This window comes from Salvelinus namaycush, chromosome 14 (genome assembly GCF_016432855.1).
Source record: "Salvelinus namaycush isolate Seneca chromosome 14, SaNama_1.0, whole genome shotgun sequence".
Classification (NCBI taxonomy): Eukaryota; Metazoa; Chordata; class Actinopteri; order Salmoniformes; family Salmonidae; genus Salvelinus; species Salvelinus namaycush.
The window spans coordinates 14,922,222-14,941,035 of record NC_052320.1 but is presented as its reverse complement, the minus strand read 5'-3'; the positions used below and the strand labels follow the sequence as shown (position 1 = coordinate 14,941,035).

The following is an 18,814-nucleotide window of genomic DNA, read 5'->3' as shown; positions in this document are numbered from 1 at the left end:
CTCGACTAACCTGTACCCCCGCATATTGACTCGGTACCGGTACCCCCTGTATATAGCCTCATTATTGTTATTTTATTGTGTTAGCATTAATTTTATTTTTTATTTTATTTAGTAAATATTTTCTCAACTCTATTTCTTGAACTGCATTGTTGATTACGGGTTTGTAAGTAAGCATTTCACGGTAAGGTCTACACCTGTTGTATTCGGCGCATGTGACAAATAAGATTTGATTTGAACACAAATATAAACGCAAAATGTAAAGTGTTGGTCCCATGTTTCATGCGCTGAAATAAAAGATCCCAGAAATGTTCCATATGCACAAAAACCTTACTTCTCTAAAATGTTGTGCGCAAATTTGTTTACATCCCTGTTAGTGAGCATTGTATCCTTTGTCAAGATAATCCATTCATCTGACAGGTGTGGCATATGAAGAATCTGCGGAGGAGTATTTCTGTCTGTAATAAAGCCCTTTTGTGGAGAAAATCTCATTCTGATTAGCTGGGCCTGGCTCCCCAGTGGGGTCTTCTTAGCTCCCAAGTTGGCTGGCCTATGTCCTCCCGGGCCCACCCATGGCTGCGCCCCTGCCAAGTCATGTGAAATCCATAGATTAGGGCCTAATGAATTTATTTCAATTGACTGATTTCCTTATATAAACTGTAACTCAGCAAAATCTTTGAATGTTGCATTTATATGTTGCGTTTATATTTTTGTTCACTATACATTTCTCACACTAAAGGACCTGGCAGGCAAAAATAATCTCTTAAAGGGACATGCTGGTGATTGTCCTAAGGCTACAATGTACTAAAACTACCAATAAAGAATAATCACATTTGATTGTTAATCTATGGTTACCTCAAAGTCCACTGTTGATTTCAGAAAAGCAAAACAGACATTCATCCTTATGAAAGCCCTTTTACAAAAATCCCACTGTACCATACAAATCACCACACCCTGTCTCAGGGATGGCTAACTCTGGAAATTATTTTTTGTCTCTACTGAGTTAGGAAATCAGCTTTTAGTTTTCTTGCACCTTATTTGTGGAACAATCTTCAAGATGTTCTTACATGCTATGTTCTGATTCTTCTAGGCCAATTCAGAAAGCTGACTGAGGACCTTATTGCTGATTAATGTCTTTGTTTTTTATGACCATATTTTTCTTTCTGCTTGCATTTTGTATTTATATTTTCATGTGTGTATTTTCTGTCATTTATGTAACTCAGGGCTCATCTATAATTATTATTAAAAATTAAAAATTATTAAGTAGGTACCACTCGATATGACACACTGGTTTCTGTCTTCCAACCTATCTTGCCCTACAAAACACATATTGGTTCTGACAGCTCATGGCCTGCGTATTTTGCAAAACTTTGTGCACAGTGCCCTCTACTGACATATGCCGTCGGAAATCGTATTTAAACAAATTAAACTACATTTCCCCTTAACCTTTCGGTAGCACCTCGAACGTCCACAAATTCCATTGGATCACATCACATTATCGTCCTATGGCGTACGAGAATACAACCCCATCCATTTATATTCAAATTCGTATGATTCGTTCTCGTAAAGAGATTCAATCTGTCAAAAATAGCTGTCAACACAGTGGGGAAGTGAACACCCTTTTCTACCATTTGGAAGAATATTTGGACGATAGAGATGGGATCTGGTCAAAGTGCGACCAGGAAAGTGTCTTTTGGAGTGGATGATGAGGACACAGTACGGGTTCTTCGTGGTGTAAAGGTAACATTCTTGGCTGCTATCATACTTCTAGCTAGCTAGCTAGTTACACTAACGTTAGCAAGGTGGTGTTCAAATGTGTCACCAGTGTGAGACGAATGTTTCAATTTAATATTTATTTGTCTAACTGGTACAATAGTATTTGGTCCAATGGCTGTGAAAGGATACTAGCTACATGTAGTGAGTGATGCTGCCAGACTAGCGCAGCGATGCCACCCCTATGTCTGTCACCTTGTATGAACTGGGCGAGGTTAATAACGTTAACTAGCTAGGACATACGTGGTCATATAAAATGAGCCATTTAGGCGGGTGTATGCAGGAGAAGAAACCTGTCATCACAGCAATGTATGTTAGCTAACTAGACATAATCTCGAGGCCTACTGTTCTAGTGGTTTACACTATAAGCCGATTGGGTATGGTAGCCAGCGAGTGACTAGCCAGACATCTGCAGGCAGGATCATGCTGACCAGACCACTCGCGCGAATGTTGATTTTGTCCACCCACACCAAACGCGATCAGGACACGCAGGTTGAAATATCAAAACGAACTCTGAACCAACTATATTAATTTGGGGACAGGTTAAAAATAATTGAAACATTTATGGCAATTTTGCTAGTTAATTTGTCCTGGGATATAAATATTGGGTTGTTATTCTACTGGAAATGCACAAGGTCCTCTACTCCGAAAATTAATCCACAGATAAAAGAGTAAACCAAGTTTGTTTCTAATAATCTGTCCCTCTTCAGGCTTCTTCTTTAGACTTTATATGGCAGTTGGCAACCAACTTTAAGGCGCATTACCACCACCAACTGGACTGGAGTGTGGACCTCAGTTTGTCTTTCAATCACCCCCGTGGGCACATGCTCCTAAAAACCAATGAACTGAGGTCCACACTCCAGTCCAGTTGGTAGTGGTAATGCACCTTAAAGTTGGTTGCCAACCGCCATATAAAGTCCGAAGAAGAAGAAGCCTGAAATAGGAGAGATTACAAACTCGGCATTAAACATGTATGGCAATTTAGCTAGTTAGCTTGCACTTGCTAGCTAATTTGTCCTATTTAGCTAACTTGCTGTTGCTAGCTAATTTGTCCTATTTAGCTAGCTTGCTGTTGCTAGCTAATTTGTCCTGGGATATAAACATTGAGTTGTTTTTTTACCTGAAATGCACAAGGTCTTCTACTCCGACAATTAATCCACACATAAAACGGCCAACCGAATATTTTCTAGTTATCTCTCCTCCTTTCAGGCTTTTTCAACTTTGAAATGATATGGTGATTGGCATCTACACTTTTACCACGACAACCGGCAAAACATTTAGTCTTTCAATCACCCACGTGGGTATAACCAATAAGGAAATGGCACGTGGGTACCTGCTTCTATAAACCAATGAGGAGATGGGAGAGGCAGGACTTTCAACGCGATCTACGTCAGAAATAGGAATTACTTCTATTTTAGCCCGTGGCAACGCAGACGCTCGTTGGCGTGCGCGAGCAGTGTGTGTGCAATAATAACATGGATTTCTACATGTATTTTGCGACGTGTCCAGTCTGCTCAGCATGTTAGAGGTAAAAACTGTTGAGAAGCCTTTTTGTCCTAGACTTGGCACTCCGGTACCGCTTGCCATGCGGCAGTAGAGAGAACAGTCTATGACTGGGGTGGCTGGGGTCTTTGACAATTTTTAGGGCCTTCTTCTGACACTGCCTGGTATAGAGGTCCTGGATGGCAGGCAGCTTAGCCCCAGTGATGTACTGGGCTGTACGCACTACTATGCTTTTCAACCTATCCACAAATTAATATAGTTGGTTCAGAGTTAATTTAGATTTTTCAACCTGCGTGTCCTAATTGCGTCTGGTGTGGGTGGACAAAATCAATATGCGTGCAATGACGCACGCGTGAGAGCGGTCTGGTCGGCATGTAGCGCGATCGTGGAAAAATACATTTAGACATGCATGTTATTTAATAATTTCATCCAAACTGCTTGCGCGCATCAACGAGCGTCTGCGTAGTCAGGCGCTAAAATAGTTTTTGGGTTACATTTTTTTATGCTTGACGCGCTGAAAGTCCCGCCTCTCCCATCTCCTCATTGGTTTTTAGGAGCATATACCCACATGGGTGATTGAAAGATGAACTGAGGTCCACGCTCCAGTCCAATTCATGGTGGTAATGCACCTTAAAGTTGGCTGCCAACTGCCATATAAAGTCCACAGAAGAAAACTGACAGAGGAGAGATTTCTAGAAATAACTAACTGTAAACGTCCCCTTTTATCTGTGTATTTATTCTCGGAGTAGAGAACACACACTTTTGTGTGACTCAAAATGGGTCAAAATTCTACAAAGAACAAAGAAAAAAGGACCTTGTGCATTTCAGGTAAAATAACAACCCGATGTTTATATCCAAGGACAAATTAGCTAGCAAGCTCAAGCTAGCTATCTAGCTTGAGTAGAGGACCTTGTGCATTTCCGGTAAAATAACAACACAATGTTTATATCCCAGGACAAATTAGCTAGCTAAATTGCCATAAATATTGAAATGCTTTTCAACCTGTCCCCAAATTAATATAGTTGGTTTAGAGTTCATTTTGATATTTCAACCTGCATGTCCTGACCCGCAAAACACCAGTCTCAACGTGAAGAGGTGACTCCAGGATGCTGGCCTTCTAGGCAGAGTTGCAAAGAAAAAGTCGTATCTCAGACTGGCCAATAAAAATAAAAGATTAAGATGGGCAAAAGAACACAAGATACTGGACAGAGGAACTCTGCCTAGAAGGCCCTCATCCCGGAGTCACCTCTTCACTGTTGATGTTGAGACTGGTGTTTTGCGGGTATTATTTAATGAAGCTGCCAGTTGAGGACTTGTGAGGCGTCTGTTTCTCAGGCTAGATACTCTAATGTACTTGTCCTCTTACTCAGTTGTGCACCGGGGCCTCCCACTCCTCTTTCTATTCTGGTTAGAGCCAGTTTGTGCTGTTCTGTGAAGGGAGTAGTACACAACGCTGTACGAGATCTTCAGTTTCTTGGCAGTTTCTCGTATGGAATAGCCTTAATTTCTCAGAACAAGAATAGACTGACGAGTTTCAGAAGGAATTTCTTTGTTTCTGGCCAATCGAAACCCAAATGCTGATGCTCCAGATACTCAACCAGTCGAAAGAAGGCCAGTTTTATTGCTTCTTTAATCAGGACAACATAATTGCAAAAGGGTTTTCTAATGATCAATTAGCCTTTTAAAATGATAAACTTGGATTAGCTAACACAGCATGCCATTGGAACACAGGAGTGATGGTTGCTGATAATGGGCCTCTGTACACCTATGAAGATATTCCATAAAAAATCAGCCGTTTCCAGCTACAATAGTCATTTACAACATTAACAGTGTCTACACTGTATTTCTGATCAATTTGATGTTATTTTAATGGACATAAAATGTGCTTTTCTTTAAAAAACAAGGACATTTCTAAGTGACCCCAAACTTTTGAACGGTAGTGTACATTAGATGGTATGAAGAAGGAATTCTCCAAGCCACATCTTCATACACTTGTCAGACATAGAGAACTGATACTGTATACAGGTTGTTGGGGTGCGATTGGTCCATGGGTGGCTTTAAAAATGTTTTTGTGATTCCTCATGTCTTACGTTTTGGTAGGAAGAAGTTTCGTCCAAATCAAATGTTGGGTACTATATTTAGTATCATCTGAATCCTATAAATTAAAATAGGCAATTTGGGTGCAATCAATTATCTTAATTTCTCAGAGATCAAATAAAAGTTCAACAAAATAATGTTTCAGGAATGCCAATTTTACCTCTCTAACTACAGAAACGATTTCAGAACAATCTGTGATGGTGGGTGTCATAGCTTGCTGAAATGACATGGAATGACTCAGCTGTTAAATGAGAAAATATTGTGCCTGCTCAGCTGGGCACACATACTCGTTGCAGACTGTTGAACCTTTGCACCTGCTGTCTGCCCTACGGGGAGTTTAGTCTAGAATAGACGTTGCCTTGTAAAAGTATCTTCTTGCTATTGATCAGTTTCTCTGAACTTATATCAACACATTATCATTGTCAACTAGTGAATAGAGTTTGATTATGGCATACAAAGGTTTTATGAGTAGCTTGTAGAGTGTTTATAAATCAGTAATGAACAGTGACCTTTATAGGCTAACACATTTAAAAAATATATGTGACGTACAACTACTGATAAACCCTTAACGAATCCTTTATAAATTGTAAATAAAGAGGTTACTGAAAAATGACAAAATAATTCCAAGGGTTTTCGGAGATATGTTAGCCTTAATGCTAATCTTCCCTCTCGTCACTGTTGTGTTCAGCTGTCAGAGGATGTTCTCCAGAGGATGAGGGGAGCAGGTCCTGCCAACCAAACAGCAGACCTCAAACCACCGCCCCCCACCAGCCCCAAGAAAGAAAGTAAGCTAATTTACCACCTCCACTTTTCAGTCCTGCTCAACTCTTTATGACCCAACATAACAGAAAAAAATGTAATAGCTGATGATAAATCTGTTTCACACAAGTAAGTGGGTTTTGAGACTTGAATGTACAGCCTCATTGACCAGAGTAGGTGACACACTTTACAAACTGGTCACAATAATACACCAAGGACATACAGTGCCTTTGGAAAGTATACTTTTCCCACATTTTGTTACGTTACAGCCTTATTCTAAAATTGATTTAAATTGTTTTTTCCCCTCATCAATCTACACACAATACCCCATAATGGCAAAGCAAAAACAGGTTTATAGAAATGTTTGCTAATTTCTTAAAAATATAAATATCAGATTTACATGAAGTTTTCTGACCCTTTACTCAGTACTTTGTTGAAGCACCTTTGGCAGTGATTTACAGAATTGAGTCTTCTTGAGTAGGACGCTACAAGCTTGGCACACCTATAGTTCTTCTTTGCAGATCCTCTCAAGCTCTATCAGTTTGGATGGGGAGTGTTGCTGCACAGCTATTTTCAGGCCTTTCCAGAGATGTTTGATCAGGTTCAAGTCCGAGCTCTGGCTGGGCCACTCAAGGACATTCAGAGACTTGCCCCGATGCCACTCCTGCGTTTTCTTGGCTGTTTGCTTAGGGTTGTTGTCCTGTTGGAAGGTGAACCTTCGCCCCAGCTTTAGAGCAGGTTTTCATCAAGGATCTCTCTGTACTTTGCTCCGTTCAACCAGTACCTGCTGCTGAAAACATCCCCACAGCATGATACTGCCACCACCATGCTTCACCGTAGGGATGGTACCAGGTTTCCTCCAGACATGACGCTTGGCATTTAGGCCAAAGAGTTCAATCTTGGTTTCATCAGACCAGAAAATCTTGTTTCTCATGGTCTGAGAGTCTTTAGGTGCCTTTTGGCAAACTCTAGCGGGCTGTCATGTGCCTTTTACGGAGGAGTGACTTCCGTCTGGCCACTCTACCATAAAGGCCTGATTGGTGTAGTGCTGCAGAGATGGTTGTCCTTCTGGACGGTTCTCCCATCTCCACAGAGGAACTCTGGAGCTCTGTCAAGTTCTTGGTCACCTCCCTGACCAAGGCCCTTCTCCCCCGATTGCTCAGTTTGGTCGGGCGGCCAGCTCTAGGAAGAGTCTTGGTGGTTCCAAACTTCTTCCATTTAATAATGATGGAGGCCATTGTGTTCTTGGGGACCTTCAATGCTGCAGACATCTTTTGGAAACCTTTCCCAGATCTATACTGAGACACAATCCTGTCTCGGAGCTCTAAGGACAATTCCTTCAACCTCATGGCTTGGTTTTTGCTCTGACATGCACTTTCAACTGTGGGACCTTATATAGATGGATGTGTGCCTTTCCAAATCATGTCCAATCAATTGAATTTACCACAGGTGGACTCCAATCAAGTTGTAGAAACATGTCAAGGATGATCAATGGAAACAGGATCCACCAGAGCTCAATTTGGAGTCTCATAGCAAAGGGTCTGAATACTTATGCAACATTTCAAAAAAACTGTTTTCACTTTGTCAGTATGGGGTGTTCTTGTGTGTAGATTGCTGAGGATATATATATATTTTTAATCCATTTTAGAATAAGGCTGTAACTAGGGATGCACGATATATCGGCGAACATATCGGAATGAGCCGATATTAGCTAAAAATGCCAACATTGGTATTGGCCCGATGTCTAGTTTAACAACGATATCAAAGCTACGGTGCATACCTATATAATGTAGGTACATGACCTAAGGATGCTACATAAATGTTGCGCTACACGTGCAACACAGCATTCCTAACCTAGCCCACAATGTCTGCTGTGTGGATCAAGCAGTCAACAAGTCGAGCAGTCATTTGAAAGAGTAAGAAAATTTCAGCGAGACAACTCAAAGGCGAAATCCATGAAAGCCAAGATAATGGAATTCATTGCCCTTGACAATCAACCGTTCTCTGTCGTGGGTGATGTTGGCTTTCGCCGACTGGTCGAGCACAGATACACACTACCAAGTGCGCTATTTTTCAGATGCCGCTCTACCGGAGTTAAACAGTAATAGTGTCACTGCTATACATACTATGGAATGCCGTTTGGGTCTTTGCGTGTCAAAAAAGATACAGTAGCACTGTCAAAGCTGTACAAAGAAGTCTGCAAACACGCAAACATCGGCCACGAACGATGTGTTTACAATATTGCGTTGGTAATAAAGCATCATTTGTTTGACTGCAGCTTCTGGGGTAGCTAGCTTTAGCTTGGTACCTTGCTAGCACCAATACAACCAGCTTGAAAACAATGACCAGTAGAAACTGCAGCTATTTTCATTATTCTTAGCAATGATTTAGGAATCCTTGTGAGTAAGTATTAGCAAGGTTGCCATTTGTTTGCCTATTGAAATAGAACTTCAGTTCATGAAAATAAATAGCTAGCTGGCTACTTAACCCTGTTGCCCAAAGTTAACGTTATAAGCAGCCAGCTAGCTTCATCTGACTAGTGAGACTCGACCGGACCGGGTTATGTGTTGTGAAGCTAGCCACAATAAGGATTAGGCACAATAGTGGAATTTGCGGTTTCAAAATAAAAGTATGTCATTGACAGTGATGCAAATTAATACAAATAGGAGAATTTTGCCATACTTTTATTTTGGAGGCTAACCGCAAAGTCCACTATTGTGGCTAATCCTTATTGTGGCTAGCTTCACATAGATGGGTCCGACCACCGTTAATCAAATAAGAACTGTCTTATAAATTAGGGTTATTTTAGATGATGACACCTAGCTAGCTAACTATAGCTACTGAAACAGATGTCGTGTTGCTATGTTTTTGGAGAAGAACACTGTTTGCATCCATGAGCTAGCTAGCTTTTTTTTATGACCAGCACTGTAGGTGCACGAGACAACTTTACCAGCATCATAGCATACGTATCGATGAATCGTTGTGACATATGAAATAGGAGTGATAGTGTAATCAATGTGTAATAACTACTGTGACGTGCAGTCATATTCAGGTCCTGACTGGTCAACAAGCTTTTTTGATACTTAAATAGTGTTATTTGACGTGTATCCTTTTTGACACACAAAGACCCAAACGGTGTTCCTTAGAGGTCCTGGTTGAGAATGAAACGACTGAACAAATGAACAACGAAACAGCACAGCAAGTAAGTGAAGGAAATAGGTTTTGATTATGTTTTTACTGGTAATGGGGACATATGTAAATGCCAACAAAATAACTTTTTGAGTTGTGTGTATATATATATATATATATATATATATATATATATATATATATATATATATATATATATATATAACCTTTATTTAACTAGCCAAGTCAGTTAAGAACAAATTCCTATTTACAATGACAGCCCGGACGACGCTGGGCCAATTGTGCTCCGCCCTATGGGACTCCCAATCCCGGCCAGATGTGATACAGCCTGGATTCGAACCTCTTGCATTGAGATGCAGTGCCTTAGACCGTGCTGCGTCCATGTGTGTGTGCTAACTATTTAACTGTACTAGAATGCTTAAAAGGACGCAAAGTTTTTTAATATCGGTTATCGGTATCGTTTTTTTTTTTTTGGCAAGGAAGATATCGGTAATCGGCCAAAAATGTCATATCGGTGCATTACTAGCTGTAACGTAACAAAATGTGGAAAAAGTCAGAGGTCTGAATACTTTCCAAGGCACTATATATGCAAATAATTGTCCAATATTGACTACTTTTTGTGATCACGTCAAAGTTTATTGCCCTCATACATAGATTTGCAGATGCCATCAAGAGTGTAGCGAAATGCTTATGTTCCTAGCTTCAGTGGTGTGGTAATATCTAACTATAACAATACAAATAGCTACTTAGACTATCTGCATTGAACCCCCTTTGCACTAAATCTTTTGACTCATAACATACGCTGCTGCTATTGCGTATTATCTATCTTGTTGCCTAGTCACTTTACCCTACCTATATGTACATGTCTACCTCAGTTACCTCGTATCCCTGCACATCGACTCGGTACTGGTACCCCGTGTGTATAGCCAAGTTATCATTACTTATTGTGTATTTATTCCTCTTGTTATTATCTTTCTATTTTTGTCTCTGGATTGTTAGTAAGTAAGCATTTCACAGTTATTATACACCTGTTGTTTACAAAGCAATCGGCAAATCAAATTTGGTTTGACATGTATAATACAAAAAGTAAAATGAAGAAAAAAACTAGAAATGAAGAAATACCAGAGCGAGCAATGTCAGAGTCCGGCATATAAATATATTTAGACTGTGTGTATATGTACAGTACCAGTCAAAAGTTTGGACACACCTACTTATTACCGGATTTTTCTTTATTTTTACTGTTTTCTACATTGTAGAAAATGTGCCTTGTTAAAAGTTCATTTGTGGAATGTATTTCCTTCCTAATGCGTTTGAGCCAATCAGTTGGGTTGTGACAAGATAGGAGTGGTATACAGAAGATGGCCCTATTTGGTAAAAGACTAAGTCTATATTATGGCAAGAACAGCTCAAAAAGCAAAGAGAAATGACAGTCCATCATTACTTTTAAACATGAAGGTCAGTCAATCTGGAACACTTTCAAGAACTTTCAAAGTTTGTATAAGTGCAGTTGCAAGAACCATCAAGTGCAATACACAAGCAATGGACATTAGACCGGTGGAAATCTGTCTTTTGGTCCAAATTTGAGATTTTTGGTTCCAACCGTTGTCTTTGTGAGACGTGGACCAGCATCATCATTCCATCAGCAATCTAGTGTTTCAAGACTGTAATATGGCTCCACCTATGGTATGCTAGTGTAGACATGCTAGTGTAGGCCCCGGTGCACAACTGAGCAAGAGACAAGTACATTAGTGTCTAGTTTGAGAAACAGACGCGTCACAAGTCCTCAACTGGCAGCTTCATTAAATAGTACCCGCAAAACACCAGTCTCAACGTCAACAGTGAAGAGGTGACTCCAGGATGCTGGCCTTCTAGGCAGAGTTGCAAAGAAAAAGCCATATCTCAGACTGACCAATAAAAATAAAAGATTAAGATGGGGAAAAGAACAGAGATACTGAACAGAGGAAGATTGGAAAACAGTGTTATGGACAGACAAATCTAAGTTTGATGTGTTCGGATCACAAAGAAGAACATTCGTGAGATGCAGAAAAAATGAAAAGATGCTGGAGGAGTGCATGACCCCATCTGTCAAGCATGGTGGCGGCATTGTGATGGTCCAGGGTGGTGTTAAAGTGGGAGATTTGTACAGGGTAAAAGGGATCTTGAAGAAGGAAAGCTATCACTCCATTTTGCAACGCCATGCCATACCCTGTGGACGGCGCTTAATTGGAGCCTATTTCCTTCTACAACAGGGCAATGACCCAAAGCACATTTCCAAACTATGCAATAACTATTTAGGGAAGAAGCAGTCAGCTGGTATTCTGTCTAATGGAGTGGCCAGCACAGTCACCGGTTCTCAACCCTATTGAGCTGTTGTGGGAGCAGCTTGACTGTATGGTATGTAAGAAGTGGCCATCAAGCCAATCCAACTTGTGGGAGGTGCTTCAGGAAGCATGGGGTGAAATCTCTTCAGATTACCTCAACAAATTGACAACTAGAATGCCAAAGATCTGTTAGGCTGTAATTGCTGCAAATGGAGAATCCTTTGACGAAAGCTAAGTTTGAAGGACACAATTATTATTTCAATTAAAACAGTGAAGAGCTAACAATAACATATTGCAACGGCGGACGTAAAGGTAATGGCGGACTGAACGAAGTTATGTAGAGCACCTCAAGATAAAACATAATATTCAAAATATCTGCTAAATTAGACTAAAATATTAGCACTAAATAATCTGGTGGGTGATAACCTTCAATCTGGATAATAACACAAAACAAATCCTAAGACTAGAGACATTTATCGACAAATATTACGAAAACAAGCAACACCCAAACATGACGGAGAATAAGACAGGGGAACCGAATCAAAAACGAAAACGTGACTCCTCAACCGACACGGATGATCTAATATTCTCAACACCAGCAATGGTAAAGGTCGAAACCGATCTGTTAAAATCAATAAATGACAAACTGGGTATACTTGAATTAGTTAGTAAAGATATAAAAGACTTGAAGGCAAGCCTAGAGATGAGTGATGAAAAAGCTGCGACATTGGAGAAGGAAACACACGCGCTAAAAGTGACGGTCAATAAAATTGAAACCGAAATGAATGAATTTAAAAAGGAGAACAATGTTCTGAAAGAATGCTTACTGGACATACAAACTAGATCCATGAGAGAGAATTTGGTACTTACAGGTATCCAAGAGAAAGAAGGAGAGGTTCCTGAATCTGTAGTTAGAGAGTTCCTTTTTGCAGCGCTTCAGATTCCACGCGAAGTTATCGATAAGATCCAACTTGAACGTGTACACCGCCTCGGACAGAGAGGGCAGAGGTACGAACGCCCAATCGTTGCCAAATTTGCTTCATTTAAAGATAAAATAATGGTTAAAAGCCTGGGTAAAAGACTTGCTGGGACCAAAATTGGCATGAATGATCAGTTTCCGAAAGAAATTGCAGAACGGCGCAAAGTTCTGTATCCAATTTTCAAAGAAAATAGATTAAAAGCGAAACGAGTAGCTCTCGTCGTTGATAAACTATATATTGATAACCAGTTGTTCAGAGACACAAAGATTACTCCATGGTTATTTTAAAAATTACAAAGTTCTCATAGATGAGGAAAATAAACACAATTCAAGCCCGGTTACTGATTGTAACAATACAATACAAAATATAGCTTTTCTATAAATCTTCACATATAACTAATTGAACACAAGCACTATTTCTACATAGTGAAGATCAAAACTAAGTAAACAGAAGGCACAGTATGTGTGGATGGTGTGGTGTGTGTTTATTTTTATTTGTTATGTTTGGAAAGTTGAGTGAGTGAGTAATGAAATAGTTGCATATCCCAGAGCCAGTGTATTGCTGTGGGCCGGGTATGAGAGGGCTTTCAATGTTGTTCAAATGATGGATATACTTTTATAATGAATTATACGTCTTATTTATTTATTGTCCTATCATGGGGAACTACATTTTTAAAATAAATTATATCTAATTATTTATTATCCTATTTTAATGGTACGGTCCATGGCCCTATACCCTAGACACCCACATGAATGGCCCAGATACTAAGGAGAAGTCCCTAACTGTTTTATGTGCATGCTGTAAACGGTCTGTATGCAGCCAAAATGAGGACAGGGACCATGAGCAGCACTGCCCCCTCAAGATTCTGAGCCTGCTTGGCAGGGTTGGTCCTGCAAAGCCAAAGCCCCCTAAAGGGAGAGCATAATAAACAAGGAAATTCTCAAAGCTGCTAATGAGAACCTTGACGACCTTGTACCTAGCCGGTGGGGATTCCGGTGGGGTGCCCCCACCCAGGCAGTGGCAGTGCTGGCAACACTAGCTGCAGTAACCCATGGGGAGGGGGTCACACTCGGACATTCAGAGAGGGGGTATATTATTGTGGCCCTGGTGGCACGAAACCAATCGGACTGCATGGAGATGCTTGGGAGCATGGTCAGGATGGATGGCCGTGTTGTGGGTGTTTCGGGGGGAGGGTGTGCATTTGACCTCCGTCATCTAGGATGTGACAATGGTAGGTAAATCTCTACATTTATGCTCATTTTTTGCGCGGTCTTGCAGGCCTTCTCATGCAGCTGCAGCTGCGGGTACATTTGTAGGTCGTGACCCATCTTGGGTTGGGCTCTGGGATGGTGCAATTGTTGGGGGGGTGAGCTTATGGTTGTGTGGGGGTAAGGGCTGAATGTGTGTGGGTGTATGTGTGTGTCCCACAACTGTTGCGAGGGAAGGAGTAGAGGATGTTGGGGACTATAGAGGATGATTCACAGCAATATGTAATAAAAATCGAGGTGAGGGCGATGGAAATGCATTTGGCAATGGATCTGCTTCGGTTCGGTGGATGGTGCTGTGTGCACTTTTCGAAGGATGGATCCCAGTCGGTCCGGGGCTGTGCGATGCGGGGGGTCGGGGGTGGTCTGCCGGGCATTGGGATGACAACCCAACTCGAGATGGGGGCTTTTGGCGGGTGGAATAGTGGGGACCAATTGGAGGTTTGCTTAGTGGAGATGCAAATGTCATGGTACAACTATATAGACACTCAATCATTATGTTACTTTTTAATAGGACGTTTACAAACATATATTTTGATAAAAATAATTGAAAGGTGTGTCTCATTATGGTAAGTGGTGAAATAAGTATAGCCAGTTACAATTGTAATGGCTTAGCAGATAATAAGAAAAGACGATCAGTATTTACCTGGCTAAAAGAGAAGGATTATAATATCTACTGTTTACAGGAAACCCATTCGACAGTTTTAGATGAAGTTTTGTGGAAAAAGAACTGGGGGGGCAAAATATATTTCTCCCATGGGCAAAGAAATTCAAAAGGGGTGATGGTTTTAATTAATAATAACTTTGATCCAAATGTGCAACTTGTCCAAACAGATCCTCAAGGTAGATGGATTATTTTAAATATGTTATTGGACAATAAACATATATGGCTTATTAACCTATACGGTCCGAATAATGATGATCCAAGCTTCTTTGACAATATATATAAGAATGTATCAACTCTACAAGCAACACTAGACTCTATTATTATAGTGGGAGATTTTAATACGGTCTTAAATACCTCTATGGACCGGAAAGGAAATCACACTACAAACTATCACCCTCAGGCACTTAAGGAAATCAGGAATGTCATGGATGTATTGGAATTAGTGGATATATGGAGACTTAAATACCCTGACCTAGTGAGATATACATGGCGGAGGCTTAATCAAGCTAGTCGCCTTGACTACTTTCTTATATCATTCTCTCTGGCACCAAAAGTTAAAAAGTGTTTGATAGGGGACAGAATGCGGTCGGACCATCACATAATTGGCATATATATTACTCTTACAGAATTTCCACGTGGGCGAGGATATTGGAAATTTAATCAAAGCCTACTAGATGATAAATTGTTTAGAACTAGGACAGAAGAATTTATAACTGACTTTTTTAGACATAACATAGGTACAGCAGATCCCCATATTGTATGGGACACTTTTAAGTGTGCCTTTAGAGGCCATGCAATTCAGTACTCATCTATAAAACAAAAGCAATTTCGATCAAAAGAGTCCATATTAACAAAGGAAATTGAAGGACTAACAGTACAGTTAGATAACAATAAAAACGGTATCATAGAGGCACAGAATAAGTTAGAGGAAAAACAAAAAGAAATGGAGGAACTTATTCAAGAAAGATCCAGTGTAATATATTACAAAAATAAAGCGAACTGGATGGAATATGGGGAAAAATGCACCAAATTCTTTTTCAATCGTCAATATAGAAATGCTACCAAAAAAAACGTATTAAAACTTGTTACAAATGATGGAGTCACGCATGATTCACCAAATGATATTTTGAAAGAGGAAGTAAAGTACTTTAAGAATATATTTTCGTTTCAGGCTCCTCCATCTCCACTAACTGAAACTAATTGTATGGATTTTTTCCCTAATAATAATGTAAAATTAACATCTGTACAGAAAGACTCATGTGAAGGCCTAATTACAGAGGAGGAACTACTTGATGCAATTGGGGCCTTTAAGGATGGGAAAACTCCAGGACTGGATGGCATACCAGTGGAAGTATACAAACATTTTTTTGATATACTCAAAGGACCATTATTAGCTTGTTTTAACCACTCCTATATAAATGATAGATTATCAGACACGCAACAAGAAGGTGTGATATCATTATTACTGAAACAGGACCCAAGTGGTATATATAAAGATCCAGTCCATTTAAAAAATTGGAGACCTCTTACACTTCAGTGTTGTGATGCAAAAATCCTAGCAAAATGCTTGGCGCATAGAATAAAAAAAGTTTTGTCAGATATTATTCATCCTAATCAGACAGGTTTTTTACATGGACGATACATTGGAGATAATATAAGGCAAGTACTGGAAACAATGGAACACTATGAAATATCGGGGACACCAGGCCTGGTTTTCATAGCTGATTTTGAAAAGGCTTTTGATAAAGTACGACTGGAGTTTATATATAAATGCCTAGAATATTTCAATTTTGGGGAATCTCTTATAAAATGGGTAAAAATTATGTATAGTAACCCTAGGTGTAAAATAGTAAATAATGGCTACATCTCAGAAAGTTTTAAACTATCTAGAGGAGTAAAACAAGGTTGTCCACTATCGGCATATCTATTTATTATTGCCATCGAAATGTTAGCTGTTAAAATTAGATCAAACATTAATATTAAGGGATTAGAAATCCAGGGCCTAAAAACTAAGGTGTCATTGTACGCTGATGATTCATGTTTTCTTTTAAAACCACAACTAGAAACTCTCCACGGCCTCTTAGAGGATCTAGATACATTTGCTATCCTCTCTGGATTAAAACCAAATTATGATAAATGTACCATATTACGTATTGGATCACTAAAAAATACACATTTTACATTGCCATGTAGTTTACCAATTAAATGGTCTGACGGTGATGTGGACATACTCGGTATACAAATCCCAAAAGAAAGAAATGATCTCACTCCAATAAATTTTTATAGAAAGTTAGCAAAAATAGATAAGATCTTGCTACCATGGAAAGGAAAATACCTGTCTATTTGTGGGAAAATCACCCTGATTAACTCTTTAATCATATCACAGTTGACCTATTTGCTTATGGTTTTGCCTACACCTAGTGACCTGCTTTTTAAATTATATGAACAAAAAATATTCAATTTTATTTGGAACGGCAAGCCAGATAAAATTAAAAGGGCCTATTTATATAACGAATATGAATTCGGAGGGCAGAAATTATTAAATATTAAAGCATTAGACCTCTCACTAAAGGCATCAGTCATACAAAAGTTATACTTAAATCCAAACTGGTTCTCTAGTAGATTGGTACGAATGTCTCATCCTATGTTCAAGAAGGGCCTTTTTCCCTTTATTCAGATTACACCTGCTCACTTTCGGTTGCTTGAAAAGGAAATAATTTCCAAAATATCTTTATTTTTTAAACAAGCCTTAGAAAGTTGGTTGCAATTTCAGTTTAATCCACCTGAAAGGACGGAACAAATAGTACAACAAATCTTGTGGTTAAATTCAAATATAGTAATTGATAAAAAAACTGTATTTATCGAAGAAATGTTTAAAAAAGGTATAATTTTTGTGAATGATATCATAAATAGGACTGGTGGAGTAATGTCACACATGCAGCTAACACAGACATATGGAAATGTCTGCTCTACCCAAAATTACAACCAATTAATTGCGGCATTACCACAAAAATGGAAGAGGCAGGTGGAAGGGGATAAAAGTAAGGAACTTGTATGTCGGCCTTATATTAAAGAACATAAATGGTTAAAGAAAAGTGTGATAAATAAAAACATATACCAATTTCATTTAAGGACCAAAAAACTTACAGCTGTGCCATATAAATTGCAAAATAGTTGGGAAGAGATTTTCGATGTACCCATTCCATGGCACATGGTTTATGAATTGATACGCAAAACAACGCCGGATTCAAAACTTCGAATTTTTCAATTTAAATTATTGTACAAAATTCTTGCAACTAATAGAATGTTATATATATGGGGGATACAATCTTCCCAGCTCTGTAGATTCTGCTGTGAGGAGGCAGAGTCATTAGACCATTTATTTTGGTATTGTCCGCATGTAGCTCGTTTTTGGTCACAGGTCCAGGAATGGTTGAAGAATTGCAACATTTGCGTAGAACTAACGCTACAGATAGCAATACTGGGGGATTTGAAAAGCCATAGTCAATCAATCAATAATATAATAATTATTTTAGCAAAAATGTTTATTTTTAATTTACAATCCGTGGAAGCTATGAGAATAGGAAGATTCAAATCTTTTGTGAAGCATCACAGCACAGTTGAAAAATATATGGCAAATAAAAATCCGAAATGGATGATGTTGGAAGATAGATGGGAAAGGTTGAGTGGAGCTGAAGGGTGGGACTAATAACAAGATAAACAATGTAGGGCATACGGGATCTGTGAAATGTGTATAGGTGCGGAGCTATTGTGAAATAGCACAGTTACAAGTGGAAATCAAACTGGATGGACAACAGAAATAGAGGAAGGACTAAGAACAAACAAGAGAGAACTATTATAAAGTAGACTGTCTGTAAAATGTGTATAAGATGTATAAATTGAAGGTAAAAACAGAAATGTTTATCAGTTTACTCCAATTGGGGGATCGGTGGTAGGGTTTGCGGGGAATAATAATAAAGGTATACTCTTTAAAAAAGTATGTATGTCTATGTAGGTATGTGTATGTATATATGTGTATATGTATGCATACGTGAATGGATATATATATTTACCCAAAAAAATATGGGGGATTGGAAATGATGCAGACAATTACATTGGAAGCAACATTCTTTCCGCAATATTAAGCTGATCCACCCCCCAAAAAAAAAAAAAAAAAAAAAAAAAAAAAAACAGTGAAGAGGCGACTCCGGGATGCTGGCCTAGGCAGAGTTGCTCTGTCCAGTATCTGTATTCTATTGCCCATCTTAATCTTTTATTTTTGTTGGCCAGTCTAAGATATGG

General features: G+C 39.2%; 1 protein-coding gene across 2 annotated transcripts in view; it reads left to right on the top strand.

Moving 5' to 3' along the window:
* The first annotated feature begins 1,492 nt into the window (after positions 1-1,492).
* chchd6a (coiled-coil-helix-coiled-coil-helix domain containing 6a) overlaps positions 1,493-18,814 on the top strand; it is a 74,902-nt gene continuing 57,580 nt past the window's right edge. The window contains exons 1-2 of one of the 2 annotated variants that reach the window (XM_039008030.1): positions 1,493-1,737; positions 6,059-6,155. In XM_039008030.1, the coding sequence (XP_038863958.1) occupies positions 1,654-1,737; positions 6,059-6,155 (181 nt within the window). In that variant the 5' untranslated portion in view covers positions 1,493-1,653. The remainder of the gene's footprint in view (positions 1,738-6,058; positions 6,156-18,814) is intronic. The other variant, XM_039008031.1, reaches the window with a different exon arrangement.